Raw genomic sequence first — 15,932 nt, 5'->3', positions numbered from 1 at the left:
GAGTTCCAGCTTTACATTCCAAGAGATGCAAATCATAAAACATGAAGCAATTATAAAACAAAACAAAAGCTTGAAATATATGCCGTCCATCATCAGCTGAAATGATAGAAGTTATGATATCACATCATAGCGTACTGTTCACATTGCAAATCTAGTTTTGACTCATTGCTCATGCCAAATTATAATGATGTCACTCAAAATTTCCTTTGACAAAGTGCCAGATGAGGGTGCTTAGCAAGATTAAGCCCATGGTATTATAGAACATAGAAATTTACAGCACATTACAGGCCCTTTGGCCCACAATGTTGTGCCGACTATGTAACCTACTCTAGAGACTGCCTAGAATTTCCCTAGCGCATAGCCCACTATTTTTCTAAGCTCCATGAGGCTCTTAAAAGACCTTATTGTATCCACTTCCACCACTGCCGCCGGCTGAACATTCCACGCAGCCACCACTTTCTGTGTGAAAAACTTACCCCTGACCTCCCCTCAATATCTGTTTTCAAGCACCTTAAAACTTTGTCCCCTCGAGTTAGCCATTTCAGTCCTGGGAAAAAGCCTCAGGCTATCCACACAATCAATGCTCCTCATCATCTTATACACCTCTATCAGGTCACCTCTCATCTTCCATCACTCCAAGGAGAAAAGGCCAAATACACTCAACCTATCCTCATAAGGTACACCCTCCAATCCAGGCAACATCTTTGTAAATCTCCACTGCACTCTCTCTATGGTATCCAGATCCTTCCCCTTATGAGGTGACCAGAACTGAACACAATACTCCAAGTGGGGTCTGACCAAGGTCTGGTATAGCTGTAACATTACCTCATGGCTCTTGAACTCAATCCCATGGTTAATGAAGGCCAACACACCATACGCCTTTTTAACAACACTGTCAATCTGCACAGCAGCTTTGAGTGTCCTATTGACACGGACCCCAAGATCTCTCAGCTCCTCCACACTGTCAAGAGCCTTACCATTTATATTATATTCTGTCTTCAAACTGAACCTACCAAAATGAACCACTTCACACTTATCTGGGTTGAAGTCCATCTGCCTCTTCTCAGCTGAGTTCTGCATGCTATTGATGTCTCACCGTAGCCTTTAATAACCCACCAGACTATCCACAACACCCCCAACCTTTATGTCATCAGCAAACTTACTTACCCATCCTTCTACTTCTTCTTCCAGATCATTTATAAAAATCACAAAGAGGAGAGGTCCCAGAACAGATCCCTGTGGAACACCACTGGTCACCGGCCTCCATGTAGAATATGCAACCACGCTTTGCCTTCTGTGGGCAAGCCAATCTGGATCCACAAAGCAAGGTCCCCTTGGATCCCATGCCTCCTTACTTTCTCAATAAGCCTTGCATGGGGAAGCATAACAAATGCCTTACTGAAATCCATATACATTACATCCACAGCTCTACCTTCATCATTTTTTGATTTCCCTTGTTTTTTGATTAACACCCAGCTCCACTTGACACCCCACTTTGAAAGCTGAGGCTGTATCTTTATGTAATAAGGAGGCAGGCATGTTCACATTATCTAGTCTAAAAAAGAGCAATCATATAACTTCACAAAAGATTATGCAGATGCTGGAAATCCAGAGCAACACACACAAAATCATATAATTTCTTCATCTTCTCTACTATAATGAAAGCATGTCCTATTTAGAATATTTTACTGACCTCCTTATTTAAAATCAAATGGAACAATTTTGAAAGCAATGTTCTTTCACCTTATAATGAAGCAAGATACTTTTAAGAATAGATCAAATCCTAACTCAGTCAATCCACATTACATTCTTTTCATAAAACCAACAATGAGTTATATACCATCATACCACCCCACCAAAAAAAGAATGCCAGGAACCAGTAAAGCTACATTGTTCCATCAATAATTTTAGGAATTGTTTTGACACTTCTTTGTAATATATAATAGGATATTTACAAAGATGTACTGGGAGAGGAAGAAGTGCAGAGAAGAAAGTGAACGTATAGATTATGTGATATCAGATATGTGAACATATATATACAGCTCAAAAGGTTGATCAGATTGGGTCTCTTTCTTCACGGAAAAGAAAGCTAAATGATGACTTAATACATGCCTTTAAAGTTATAAAGATTTTCACAGAGCATATCAAAAGGGGAAGTCACCACTTGGAGGATAGATTGTAATTACAAGATAGTCACCAAAACTTCCTGCAGGAAATTTAGAACAAATTTTTTAACCAAAGATTAGTGAAAGTATGGAACTTTCTGCCAGAGGAAGTTGAAATGAATCGTACAAGTTCATTTTCAATCCGAAGTTCAAAAGTTCAGAGTTGAATGTATTGCCATATGCAAAAACTATGCATAGAATACACAGGGTGCAATGATAAACTCACATGAAGCAATAGCACAGGCACATTGCATCGTATGAATAGCATTCACAAGGAAAGCAGAAATTAGACATAAATTATACCTAGTTTTTGCAAGAAAGATCACAATTAGAACAAAAATAAAGAGAAGCCCATTTTAGCGCAAAGTTATCAAAGTGTATCATTGTGCTATTAGAGAATAAAGAGAATTGACTGGGTTGAGAAAGGGTGGGAGCAACACCAACAGAAACAAAATGCCAGCAGAGACTTGCTTGGCTGAATGGCCTGATCCAGTGCCATTTATCATTTGTATCCTTGACCTCAGCTGAAACTGAAGACTTGACTAGCTGCTGATAAAATCCAGTGACATTATGTCACCAGTAAGACCCATGTTGATACCCTGGCTTGTACTTCATCTTGTTAAGTAGTGCCTTCCTTTTTGCTGATGTTAGTCACAACCACAAGCACACTGTCTGCAGGTTTCCCTAGAGTACCTTTAAAAAAGAGTATTTACTGGGATGGTCATTTGAGACATCTTGATGATATAACAGTGTGTTATCAACATACATCTTTTCTTTTCAAGAGGAGACTTATCCCTAGACTGTTCTATAGACATCCTGATGAGATTCACAGATGCTTGCCGCAAGGTTTATCTCCTCCCTTCCAAGTTAAAATTAGTAAAAGGGGAAAAAAAAGCAGTGAATCAGAAAACAATGAAGCATTAAAAAAAAGCAAAGAAATTGTTGGCAGATTGTGGATCATGAGACTTATCTGTAAAGTCTTGACTGCAGACTTAATCTATTTTGCCACAATTGCACATAGAATGTAACAAGCATAATTGCAAGAATAAAGCTGTATTATCAAACGCTGATCATTTTGTGGCTATTGTCGTAATTACATGGTTTTGCTGTTTTCACTTTTATTGTTGGGTTGTTTTTCACAATTCAAACCCAATTGGTTGAATGCCAGGACCTACAACATATTTTCAAACCTAACAAAAATAACATTGGACATTAGTGTTGCATTACAAAATTGGTTAGGATTAACAGAATTTAATTTCCATTAATTTGCACATCCATAAGATCTGTTTTTTTCTGTGTGTGGAATCCTGAAAGAGCATTTACTGACTCCTGAAACATATCAATGAGGCGAATACATTATTGCATACTACAGCTAGAGTCCTGTGAAGTAAGTTGTTAATAATGCATTCCAGTTGCTATAAACCCATTGCATATGACGGTTTCCTGTAAGTTGTTTAAACTTTATTAATTTATAGTTATTGGTTTAATATTTCAGGTATTTTGCACAATCAGTTCCTTTGAATAAATACAGTATGATAAATTGAAATCATGCTTTACCAAGCAATGTGGTTTAGATTTAGATTTAAAACACTCATGACATTATGGTTGCTACCACCAGGTGCTAGTGGTGCCTTACTGTTGAAAACAAAAAATGTCAGGCCATTTCATGAGCATTTAACCTAGCAGCATGTGGCATGGTTTTAACACAAAAGCCTACTCACCTGGTGATATTTCCTATGAATACTTCCTCCTGGGCATGTGCCGGCCGATAAATCACAGGAAATCCACCATGGCTTGTCTCTAGTAGAAGGTCAGCCAGGTTAGACACCTTTTCTTTCAGGTGGAGGACCTTTACTTGAAGCTCCATGATGTCTTTGGCTGTAAACAACTCTAAATTTAGCCTGCAGAATGGAAGAAAAACATCTGGCAATATTGAAGCTATTTTGTAGTCACAAGTACTGCAGATTATTACAGTGTATAAAAAGGAACTTTAATATTGAAACTGAAAACAGCTTAACAGCAACCTAGCTTGGCTTAAACATTTATACTTTTGAAAGTCCTTTAAATAAAATCAACACTGTAGCATTCACACAAATTATACTGAACTGCCAAGTACTTGCAGCTAGATTTCCAAGTTATCCATCCACACATCACTGAAACTGAGCTGAAATTGTAATATGTGCTGAGGTAATAGTCAGACTTGATATATAAATATAAAAATTACACATTATAAAGTGAAAACTTGAAGTATCCTGTGCTGGAAAAAGCACTTTGTAACCTTGGCATTTTTCTTGATCCTATATTATTTTTAATAGTATATTCTAATGGGATTGGAAATAGAAGTTGTTGTTATAACTACAGCAATCGGAGCACTTGCCCAAATATAACAATGTCGTCTAGGATATTGGGAAGGTGTGAATATTGTACTTATTTTATTAATTGTTAATAGCAGACTATTTAATTTCATTGTAGTGTTGTTGCCATTTTGACAAATCAAAGAAGTGAATAGGGTTTAGGTAAGAATTAATTTTTATTTGAGGCAAAACATTTTGCACTGAAGAAAAAATGCAACACATCTGCAATATATATTGTATATTAATCAAAAATCTGATTTTCTCTGTCAGCCTAAGGAAAAATGTATGTTAGTCCAAGTGGTCAAAGAACATCTGAACCAAAAGCCACCAGGACAGTAACAGACAGAATATTATCATGAGAACAATATGATCCTGGATTTCTACTAATTTTTATGAATTGGCTCCTCTCAAATATGCATAGGAGTAAACACTTCTCACCAATTATCCTAATGACTTTGATTAAACTTTTATATTTACTTCCTATTTTCCATCTTCATCAGAAACGAATTATTCACAAACCAAATCTAAAACATTTGCAACTATACCTGAAGTGCTGAAGTGGGAAAAAAGCTGCATATATATCTGCTTAGATGTCTTGTCAACGTTTACATTAATCACAAACTTTTACCCTTCATATTTTCAAACAAGCAAGAAAAATGTTTTAACCTTGTTGGAAGTTCATATTTATCTATTTGCTTATCAGTTTTGCATCAAGTAGAACAATCAAAATAAAATACTAATTAAGAGTTTTTCATCCCTCTTCCTGTATCAAGTTTGCATATTGACTTAAATATCAAAAAAGTATTTCCTGACTTGGTAAATGCACTTTCCTTCTGACTAACAGATAGAATACAACCGTGCCCTTCTCTCATTTGTCAGGTGCCTAGTAGATAGCTGAGCTGATGATGGCATTTTGTCAGCAGAACTATAAGGCAGGCATAAACTGTCAATCAAAGAATAATGTCAAAACCAAATGAATTAATGAATGCATTCTAGTAGGAAGAAAAAGTACAGTATAAGGCATGTGCAATGACCTTCCATGGAAAGCAACACAGGACATGTTACCCACAAGTGATCGACCTTCTTACTTACTCTGAGAAAATTAATATTAACTATGACTGATTGAACTTTGGCGGCATAATTATATGTGTATTGTCATATGAAATAGCAATATTTATTTAGATTAAATTCTCATTCTAAATGTTGAAAATGTTTTTAATGCAAACTATAGTTGCAAACAGTTTCTTTCAGTTTTGAATGGAGATTGTGTTTCTCACATTACTTCGCCATCCACAGAATGAGAACATCAAATGGCCCACAGATAAAAAAAGGCATCTAAAATTTGCTATAATCTATTTTGGTTATCAAATTAATCCTGTTACTTTCGTGAAACTTGCTGCTATTCTCTAAAAGTTGAATACTCGTTTTGATCACTGAAAGCAATAGTGTTGGGAAAGAAGTTTTACAATATTGGGTTATTGTAACATTATGGGAGAAAAAAAATTGAGTCTTAGTTTGATATGGGAGAAGTTAGGAGTAGCTTTATAGAATTCTATCTTTATATGTGGGCAAAGCAACCACAGATTTGCTTTCATTAAACAATATAAATAAACCATAAAAGCAGTGAATGTCAAAACATCTATACTGTGATCATAAAAGACGACAGATGCTGGAATCTGAACCTGTGCTGGACGAACATAGTGAGTTGAACTGCATCTGTGGGAAGAAAGGAATTGTCACCATTTCAAGACAAAGTCTCACATGAGGATTGGGATTCTAAATTGGGATTGCTGTTCTGATTCTGAAACAAACAAAAAGCAACTGATGTTCATGGCATGAGTTTTTGACCCACCGGGATACTGATGTAGACTCTTCCTCAGTTAGAATACAGAAGAGGGAAAGAAATGAAAATTTCAATGAGCTTGATTTGTAAATTTCCTGGTTTTCAATGCTTCACATGAGGAACTAGGAACTTACTGCTGCACCCTCACCACCACCCTAAATTTTTAGTGTGCATTCTGTCGTGAGGGTCTGTCTTAAAAGAAAAACCGCATAAAGTTCATTGATCCATGCTACATCCTTCCAAAACTGCCTCATTAGAGATGGAAAGTACCCTGAATATTCTGATCCACACCAGAATACAGATTCTAAGCTATCTGTTTGCATATTCCTTTTTTGCCAGACTCAAATGGCCCATTTGAGCTGAAAGAATACATTTATTTATCTTGTTTGGTACATTAAACATTGCATTCAATAGCAACCCACAGCTTCCCCGTAACAATTGCACAATTGAGAACACTTAACTTTAAAAATTATTAGAGCAGTTCTCCAACTACTGAACACATTAAAATAGGACCTCACTGCTCCTGGTGGCAGCTGTTGTATCTTTACCACAGGATGCATCGGGAACATGCTATATTCTTAAAGAACACTTCCCATGACAGTCACAACACAGCAACCTAATAGGGTGCTTTGGGAAGGGAGAAGGACATATCTTCCCCCCTTCATGATCATCCTTACAGATCAAGTCTTATGCCCACATCAAACTGCAGAAGTTACTGCATGCCTGTCTTATGCATGATCTTGAAAGTCAGAAGTAAGCACCAAACAAATATACACAGCGATCAAACCTTAGTCAGCCACCTATAGATAGCACACACTGTTTTCCTAATCAGTCCTTTAATTCACAGCTCTTCATCACCTGGCTCAATGTTTTATTAGCATCAGTAGAGCGTAGGTCAGAGGTTGCACACTATGGTATCAATTTCTGTTGAGAATTGTGCAGGTTAAGTACATGTCCAAATGCCACTGAAACAACACCAAGCCAATTGGAGCCTGGAACTGCCTGGTCCTTTACCCAGTGGGTGGGAAATCCTCTGGAAATGAGCACTCTTGTGAATTGCTATTTTAAAAAAAAGCAGGCACTGCATCTTCTAATCCTCATGACAGTGTTTTAGTAACCTTGTAATAATATTTTTTCACAAAACATTGGACAATATTGCTCTTTTAGCCAATTAAAATAAGCATTCAAAACAATTTCTTCCTATTAAGCATACTTAATCCTATTCTTTATTGTGAATATGCACTAGCAAAAATAGGGGCATTCAGGAAGAAATACGTGGTGAACTTTGTTTATTCACTGTCTGGACTGAAAGCTATTTGCTCTGGATGGTATTCATGTTAAATTAGCCTTAGTGTAAACTGATTTATATTATCATGATGGATCATTGTGTTTTGAATAAATAAGCTCAGCTATAAGTTTACAGTGGAGTTATATTACCTATAATGATAAATGGCAAGTTTTCTTATTTTTGCATTACCTCCTTTGGTTATGGGAGGGTTATAATAGCTTCCACACTCACTAGTTTTTTATAGGTATCCTGTTGAAGAAATTAGTGCATTTATACTGCTTATTTATGAGTGCCATCTTGTGAAGTTAGCCTTGATAGTTTATCTCATGTTGTAATTAAGGTTTCAAGGATTTTTGTCCATTTAAGCACTTGATCCCATTCTCTGATTCAAGTTGTTCATTCAACTAATTAACAGCTCGACACATTGTCAAGATATTATGATGTGCTAGAATTTGCAATGCAATTTTAAATGTTGAAGCAAGTAATTTTGTAGAAAACATCCTGATGGTGTGTGGGAATTTAAATAAATGGAACAATAGTGGAGAAGGGAAGGTTTTAAAAGGCTTTGATAAGTGATTTGGTTCCTATGCTGTCAATCTTTTTACCCAACCCCCCAACCTTCCCCATTGTCCAACAATATAAATACACAGGGACTATGAATAAGTGAACGTCAACATGTCCTAGTTGGGTTTTCTTCTGATTCTAATCACAACCAAGATGTAAATTTTCCTGGGAATAAACCTTTGTAAGCCTCAATTTCTTACGTAGTTAGAGTGCAAAACAGGACTGGTTATAAAGTTTAAAGAACATATCCCAGATTTTCTGGTGAATGGAAAGTCATGCTATGAAGGAAGTTCAAAATATTTTATTAAAGTAAAAAATAATTGAGTTGCTAAAGTAACAAATGTCACTTGTTTTTCAAGAAAAAGGACGTTATGACAAGGGAATTAGAGATTTCTGTTTTTAGGAACCCAATTGTACCATCAGATTCTCTTTAAATTGGATCTATATTGTCACAACTAAACATGGGAGTAAAGCTTCTAAACCATGACCAACCAATGTTGCTCAAAATTATTGTAAAAAGCCACTCATTTGGACACCTGTTCTTTCCCTTTTGGTTGTTGATTTGGTTAAAGATAATTGGCCTAATTCCACAAAGTACATTAAATGTCAATAGGCAAGTACCATTTTCATTTCATCCGTTTGAACTGGACTTTAGTGCTAATGACACATAAACACAAACACATAAGATTATTCCCTAACTGTAATATATCCTTTCTAACACTTCTACTTTAAAGTGACCAGATATTTTTAAAAAATGATTTAGTTCACTCTACCAATGAGAAATAGAAGCTCAGAGATTTATTATGGTTTTCTCACACTTCATTATTTTCCTACCTTGTGACATCAGGTAAATATTTTTGCAAGTATTAAAATTTGAAACAACTAAATTTTAATCATTCCACATTTTAATACTCAAAAAAATTCACACCAGTAACTATTTTGCAACTTTTTCCTCATGTACATGGAAATATGGATTTTTAGGATGTTACTAATAAGGAAAACAAAAGTGCCAAAAATAATTGATTTCTGGAACTTGGGAAGGAGGCAAATATGCCCACACTGACAGCCAGTCCATGGGAAGATGCAGCTGACAAATAATGAATCAACTACCATTTTTCATATATCCAGTAACCTTCCATTGAAGGTACTAATGAATTAACAAGGTTCATGTATTAAGTACAGATATCCTTGTTCATTCATATGGGGGAGACTCCTCTTTGAATAGTATTCACACAGAAAGTTTTTTTTCCATAGTTAAGAATAGCTGAAAATGAGAAATAGAAGCAGTAAGCCATACTGCAGAACCACATTCCTACTGTAACTTCACCTTTGAATTCCCTCAGAATCAAAAAAGTTCATCATAATTCCTGGCTTTCTTGAAAGCTGAAAGTCACGCTAGTATTCAGTTCCATGAAGATTGAATAAATTGCCAAGAAAGCAGTGTTTATCAGGGCACCTTTCAAATAATTTTCTTTTTATTGGCTAATACTTTGGCACAAGTCTGTCGGGTTTATGTGCTATGTCTGGTCTATCACCTTGTAACTAGTGAAAACAGCAGCTACTGGAGAACATAAAAACAAATATATATTTTTTATTTGCTAAAATTGTTTATTCCACTCGTCTGGAGATTTTAATCAATGCTACTGCATATATCCCAAAGAATACCCATTAAAAACCCTTTCCTCACTCTGTTACCATTAGGTAGGAGATACAGAAGCCTGAAGGCACACACTCAGCGATTCAGGAACAGCTTCTTCCCCTCTGCCATCTGATTCCTAAATGGACTTTGAAGTTTTGGGCACTACCTCCCTTTTTTTAGTATACAGTATTTCTGTTTTTGTACATTTAAAAAAATATATTCAATATACATAATTGATTTACTTGTTTATTTATTATTATGTTTTATTTTATTTATTATTTTTTCTCTCTCTCTTTGCTAGAGTATGTATTGTATTGAACTGCTGCTGCTAAGTTAACAAATTTCACGTCACATGCCCGTGATAATAAACCTGATTCTCATTCTAACTATGAAAATTCATTTACAATGTGTTCAAGTTTAGGCTCATCATGAACCCAAAACTACAATTATCTAATTCTTCACAAACCCCATCAAATGACTTCCCTGTTACTGGTTGCAGCTTCAGGTCATGTCAGCTACTTCTTAATCCAGACTTTGCCGCAAACAAGGGAGATGTCTTCAGTTCCAGAAAAAATCCTCTTTGTGAGAAAACCAAAGTCATGCTTGTGCACCAGCCTTTCTTGGAGATGTGCATCACTGAGTCATGGCTGGAAGAAGATCATATTTGGGAGCTTATCATCCAAGGGCTTGCGGGTCCTTGTGCAGGATTCCCTAAAGGTTAACTTGCAGGATGAGTCGGTGGTAAAAAAGGCAAATGCAATGTTAGCATGAATTTCAAGAGGATGTAATACTGAGGCTTTGTAAGTCATTGGTCAGACTGTACATGGAGTATCGTGAGCAGCTTTGGGCACCTTATCGAAGAAAAGAGAAGGTTCATGAGAATGATTCTGGGAATTAAAGGGTTAACATGAGAGGAGTGTTTGATGGTTCTGGGCCTGTACTCGGAGTCTAGAAGAATGATGGGGAATCTCATAGAAACCTTTCAAACACTGAAAGGCCTAGATAGAATGGATGCGGAGAGGATATATCCTATAATTGGGGGGTCTAGGACCAGAGGGTACAGCCTCAGAATAGAGGAATATCTATTTAGAACAGAAATGGGAGGAATTTGTTTTAGACAGAGGGTAGGGAAACTGTGGAACTTATTGCCACAGATGGCTGTGGAGGCAAATTCATTGGGTATATTTAAAGTGGAAGTTGATAGGTTCTGATTAGTCTCATTAGTCAGGATGTCAGAAGTTACAGGGAAGAGCAAGGAGAATGGGGTTGAGAGCAATAATAAATCAACCATGGTAGAATGGCAAAACAGACTTGATGGGCTGAATGGCCTCATTCTGCTCCTACGTCTTATGCTCTCTTTGCTCAACAGTATCAAGTTACTTAGTTAACTTCAATGGTTGTGACAATTTCATCCATTCCATCATTTCCATTGACTTACTACTTCGTTAGCATATACCACCTCCACTTACTTTTCTCTCTCACAGTGCACACTAACACCATTCACTACTCATCTACACAACCACCATCTCTTCACTTTTCACACTAAACACATTCCTTTTATATTCATCCCCTTCCCAGAGTAAATCCTTGCTTCCACAAGAATTCCTGTATAGGCATATGTCTCACACTGACCATCTTCCCCGAACTTCTAGATATTCATTTGTTTCTTTGCAACACACAATATAAACACCAGAGGGGCAAGAGAGATAAAGCAACATTACTGCTGAGTCCCATCATATGCCCATACAAACACCAGGAGGGGCAAGAGAGAGATAACAATTTTGCTCCCACTCTCACTGTATGCACACACATGTTTTCCATTGTGAAGGGTTCTATTCAGATCTAAAGACTGGAGGAAGATTTGTATAAATAACTCTGAATGGAAGCCATAATTATAATGGAAACATGTTACACGTATTTTTGTCTTTTCATTTGTAATAGAATCATATACACATGCTTTTAAAGGACATTTAAGATTCACTAGAAACATTAACCTAAAATAAATGTTGTAAATGAATATAGTATCATAGTATACTCAGTGTCTACTTTATTAGGTACACCCATACATCTGTAACTCAATGCACAAAAGCACAGACATGGTCAAGATGCTCAGTTGTTGTTCAGATCAAACATCAGAATTGGGAAGAAATGTTATCTGAGTGATGTTAACTATGGATTGATTGTTGGTGCCAGAGGGGGTGGTTTGAGTACCTCAGAAACTGCTGATCTCCTGGGATTTTCCACGCATAATAGTCTCTAAAGTTTCCAGAAAATGGTGCAAAACAAAAGACATCCAATGAGCAGCAATTCTGTGGGCCAAAATGTTTTGTTAACAAGAGAGGTTAGAGGAGAATAGCCAGACTGGTTCAAACTGGCAGGAAGGCGACAGTAACTCAATTATCCATGCCTTACAACAGTGGGGTGCAGAAGAGCATTCTGAAAGCACAACACATCGAACTTTGAAGTGAATGGGCTACAGGAACAGAAGACCATGAACATAAACTCAGTGAGCAATTTATTAGGTACAGGAGGTACCTAATACATGGCCACTGAGGGTAAATGCCCCAGAACTATCATAACTATTTTATCAAATCACCTGAGATGCATGACATTACTTCTTCTGTATAAAATCAGTGATATTTCATGAAAACAGAAGCAAAGTTAAATCCTAAATGTCAAATGACTAGGTTTTATCAATAGACTCTGAAAAGGAAGGTTGGGAGTGGCAGCAATGAATAAGGAAATATAATCCAATTTCACATTACTGACAGGGAAGGAATCCTCACCAATTGAGGCCACATATTGGAAATCTGGGCATAGTCTTCCTACCATTAATTTTATATGGTTGGAAAATCAAGCATCAAAATGTCTGATATGCAGTTCTGCTGCATCTAGCTCCCCACAAAGCATTTTAAACTGCCAGAATTTTAACATATTGCACAGCTTCAATTACTACTGCTATTTCAAGGCAATCCAGCTATTAATGTAAGCAAAAGCCTTTTTAGTTGCCTAAGTTTATATAGTTCTTGTTTACAAACAACACCTTTTTACTGTATCTGTGTGTGTACAGAAGAAGTATAATCAATTGGGATGCAGCCAGAATGAAATACTGGCAAGTAGGTCAAGGCTGCTGCAAGCAACGTAAAAGCATCTGGCACTTTTGACTAATTTGGTGCAGAATTCAACTATTCCATTTTACATGTCAAGAGATCCTTTCATGGGCTCTAACATTTCCTCCCATTATACTTTATCTACACCATTTGTTATTAATGTGCACTTGTAGCATTTAATATAAAAATTGAATTGCACCATCTCTGTACAATTGTTATAATGAGCTGCTAAATTCAACAACCACAGAATTCATGGGAGCCTTACACAGATGAGTCTTTCACAACAAGCTGCAGGAGATTTCTAAGCTGGTTTCTTAAAATAATTCAGAAGTTCACATTAAGTTTGCATCCAGCTTATGCAAGTCTGTCATGCTGAAATTACTTAAAGTCCCAAAAATTGACAGTGAAGAGTTCATGTTGCAAACTCACGGTTTCACTGCCCACTTCTGGGAAGAGGAGCATATTCCATGGGACTTAAGATGTCATAATTCTAGCCACCTTCAAGAAATCAGGCAAAGCTGGTTCTTGCAACTGTTGTTGACTGGAAAGGTCCACTTGAAGGTTGTCATCAACCAGTGGCTGAAAGCCCATTCTCCAAATGGCAATTTAGAGATTCTTCATCCAGTGACATAGCAGATATGAACTTTACTTGCTTTGTGATGTCATACAAGCTTTCTGCCATCTATATATCCTTGAGACCTGGACTACATAGGCAATGCAATGCAAAACACTGGAAAAGCACACTGGAAAAGCACTGGAAAAACACTGGAAAAGCACTACATAGGCAATGCAAAACACTGGAAAAGCACTACCAATGTGGGGCCAACCAATGATGTTTTTACTTTGTTAAAAGTCTCTGTTATGATCGCAAGACAATGCTCAACTCCAAGAACTTCAGGTACTGCAGGTCTACCCTTTCAGTGAGCTGCTCGTTGATTGGAGGAGCTGGAGTGGGTGTCAGAGGAGCTGTGCTGTGTATAGACCGTGTTGCTGAATACTACAGGAAGGCAACGAAGACATCGGAGTTGGTGTGCAAAGCTGGTGAGCAGCGTAACCATCAGCGACTGTCTTGGACGTTTGTCTTGCAATTGCAAGACCCTGTCGGACACTGATAATGTAAGATGCCGCAGGCCTGCTTCCTTTGTTTGGTGGCATGACAGATGTCAGGGAGCCGTGTGACCTTGGTTGTAGCAAGGACTATACCTCAAGCCCCTGGCTTGCCTGCTGCTGCAGTGCAGGAGAGGAGATGCCAGAGTTGGTGTAGCATGGCATCCATGCTCAGTTGGGACTGGCCTCTCCTGTTAGTGCTGCCCTCCAGTGATCAATTGGTGGAATGTCAGGCTGGAATTGCACGTATATGTGTGTATGTTTGTTGCACACTGGTGGGAACTGCACCATAAAATTGCAGGACATGTCATTCAGGGACTTGGACTACATATATATATATTTTTTTTTTCTGCTTGCTATTTTGAAAGTGCTGTTTGTGTTTTGCACCACTGGCCCAGAGGAATGATATTTCGTTTGGCTTTATTTGTGTACGGTTGAATGATAGTTAAACTTGAAATTGAATTTTGAATGTTGTCTGCAAAATCCTCTAAGTTTACTGGAGAGGCAAGCAAGCCAATGCCAGTAACCTGTCACAGGCCAATACTCCAGTATTGAGACCCAGTTATATTCAGTCACCTACATTGGACAGACCCCATCTTTTGCACACTTGACAGCAGACTCCCAAAACAGGCAGTCAATTTTGAGCTCTGTCATAGGTAGACAGATAAAAGAAAAAAAAATCAAGAACATTTTCACTTCCTTGGATCTTTTCCTAAGTTTATCTGACCGTCCCTTCCCATCCTATCACAGAGCTCAGAAAAGAAGTCAGTTTCTAGGGTCTGGTAAGGGTTTGTGAGCAATGTGCTCTTCTCCGTGGAGTTGACTGAGTGTAATTAGTGCCGCACTGCTGTGGATGTTGGCCTGGACAGTGGAGAGGACATTGACATTGGTTCACTTATCCTGCCCATGAATTTGGAGGATTTTGCAGGGGCAGATTTGGTGGAACCTTTCTGGCACCTTAAAGGCATTGTTGTGGATAGACAATGATCTAAAACTATTTTAAAGTGGAAGTGGTTTTACAGAAAAGATTGCACACAAAGGAGCAAGATAAGTGGCCAGATAAACTGTTTCCCCAACTTTGAATGTCCATATGTCCTCACAGGCCAGCAGAAAGGGACACTGTTTAACATCTAATTAGAAAGACATCAAGTTCAACATTACAGTATTCATTCAGTATTATCATAAATATTACTCAAAATCAAGAAAATATCAGACTTAAAACTGCTATCAACTGGAGTCAAGGCAGACAAGCGGGGTATTGTCACTTTTTTGACACAAGCTGGAAATAGGCTAATAACTATGAGAGTATAATTTAATAGGGAGATATCTGGGAGAAAAAAAATATCCACATAAAAATCAGCCTGTATAGTGAAGATGCTGTTTGCCCTTTCCCGTTAGGGAGAGGGTTGGGTTTTCAACCTATTTTGCACTCACATCTTAATTCTAACAATGAACAATTATACAGCTGATGTGCTACTGAGACCCAGATATATTTGGATTTGGATTCTCTACACTCATAATTCCACTGGTATGATTCCAGTGTAAAACAAAATAGAGCAGAAGCCTTACAGGGAGCAGTCAGATTGGTAGCTATAGTATCCACTTGCAGCTACCTTGTTTGTCCAGGCAATTGCCCAGCTGGCATGAGCATTCGCTATGTATCATTGTAGATTTGAGATCCACAGGGAGTGGTGAAGGAAACTTTTCGAATGGATTTCCTTGTCTGTTTCTTTTCCATTGGCAGCTCTCCCTCATTCTTTTGCCTTCAGAATTTTTCTTTCACTTCAACTGATGCTTTTCTAAGATACCCACCTACCCAGAGAAAACACTGAGATTGTGGATAGTGTCTAATGACAGAATCT

General features: G+C 37.5%; 1 protein-coding gene across 3 annotated transcripts in view; it reads right to left on the bottom strand.

Moving 5' to 3' along the window:
• LOC132399851 (chloride channel protein B-like) overlaps positions 1-15,932 on the bottom strand; it is a 105,911-nt gene that overhangs the window by 24,075 nt on the left and 65,904 nt on the right. For all 3 annotated transcript variants that reach the window (XM_059980685.1, XM_059980695.1, XM_059980703.1), the window contains one exon: positions 3,887-4,066. In XM_059980685.1, coding sequence (XP_059836668.1) covers positions 3,887-4,066 — 180 coding nt within the window. The remainder of the gene's footprint in view (positions 1-3,886; positions 4,067-15,932) is intronic.

This window comes from Hypanus sabinus, chromosome 1, assembly GCF_030144855.1.
Source record: "Hypanus sabinus isolate sHypSab1 chromosome 1, sHypSab1.hap1, whole genome shotgun sequence".
NCBI lineage: Eukaryota > Metazoa > Chordata > Chondrichthyes > Myliobatiformes > Dasyatidae > Hypanus > Hypanus sabinus.
Note: the sequence above shows the minus strand (reverse complement) of the source record. Positions and strands in the feature narration are given on the sequence as shown.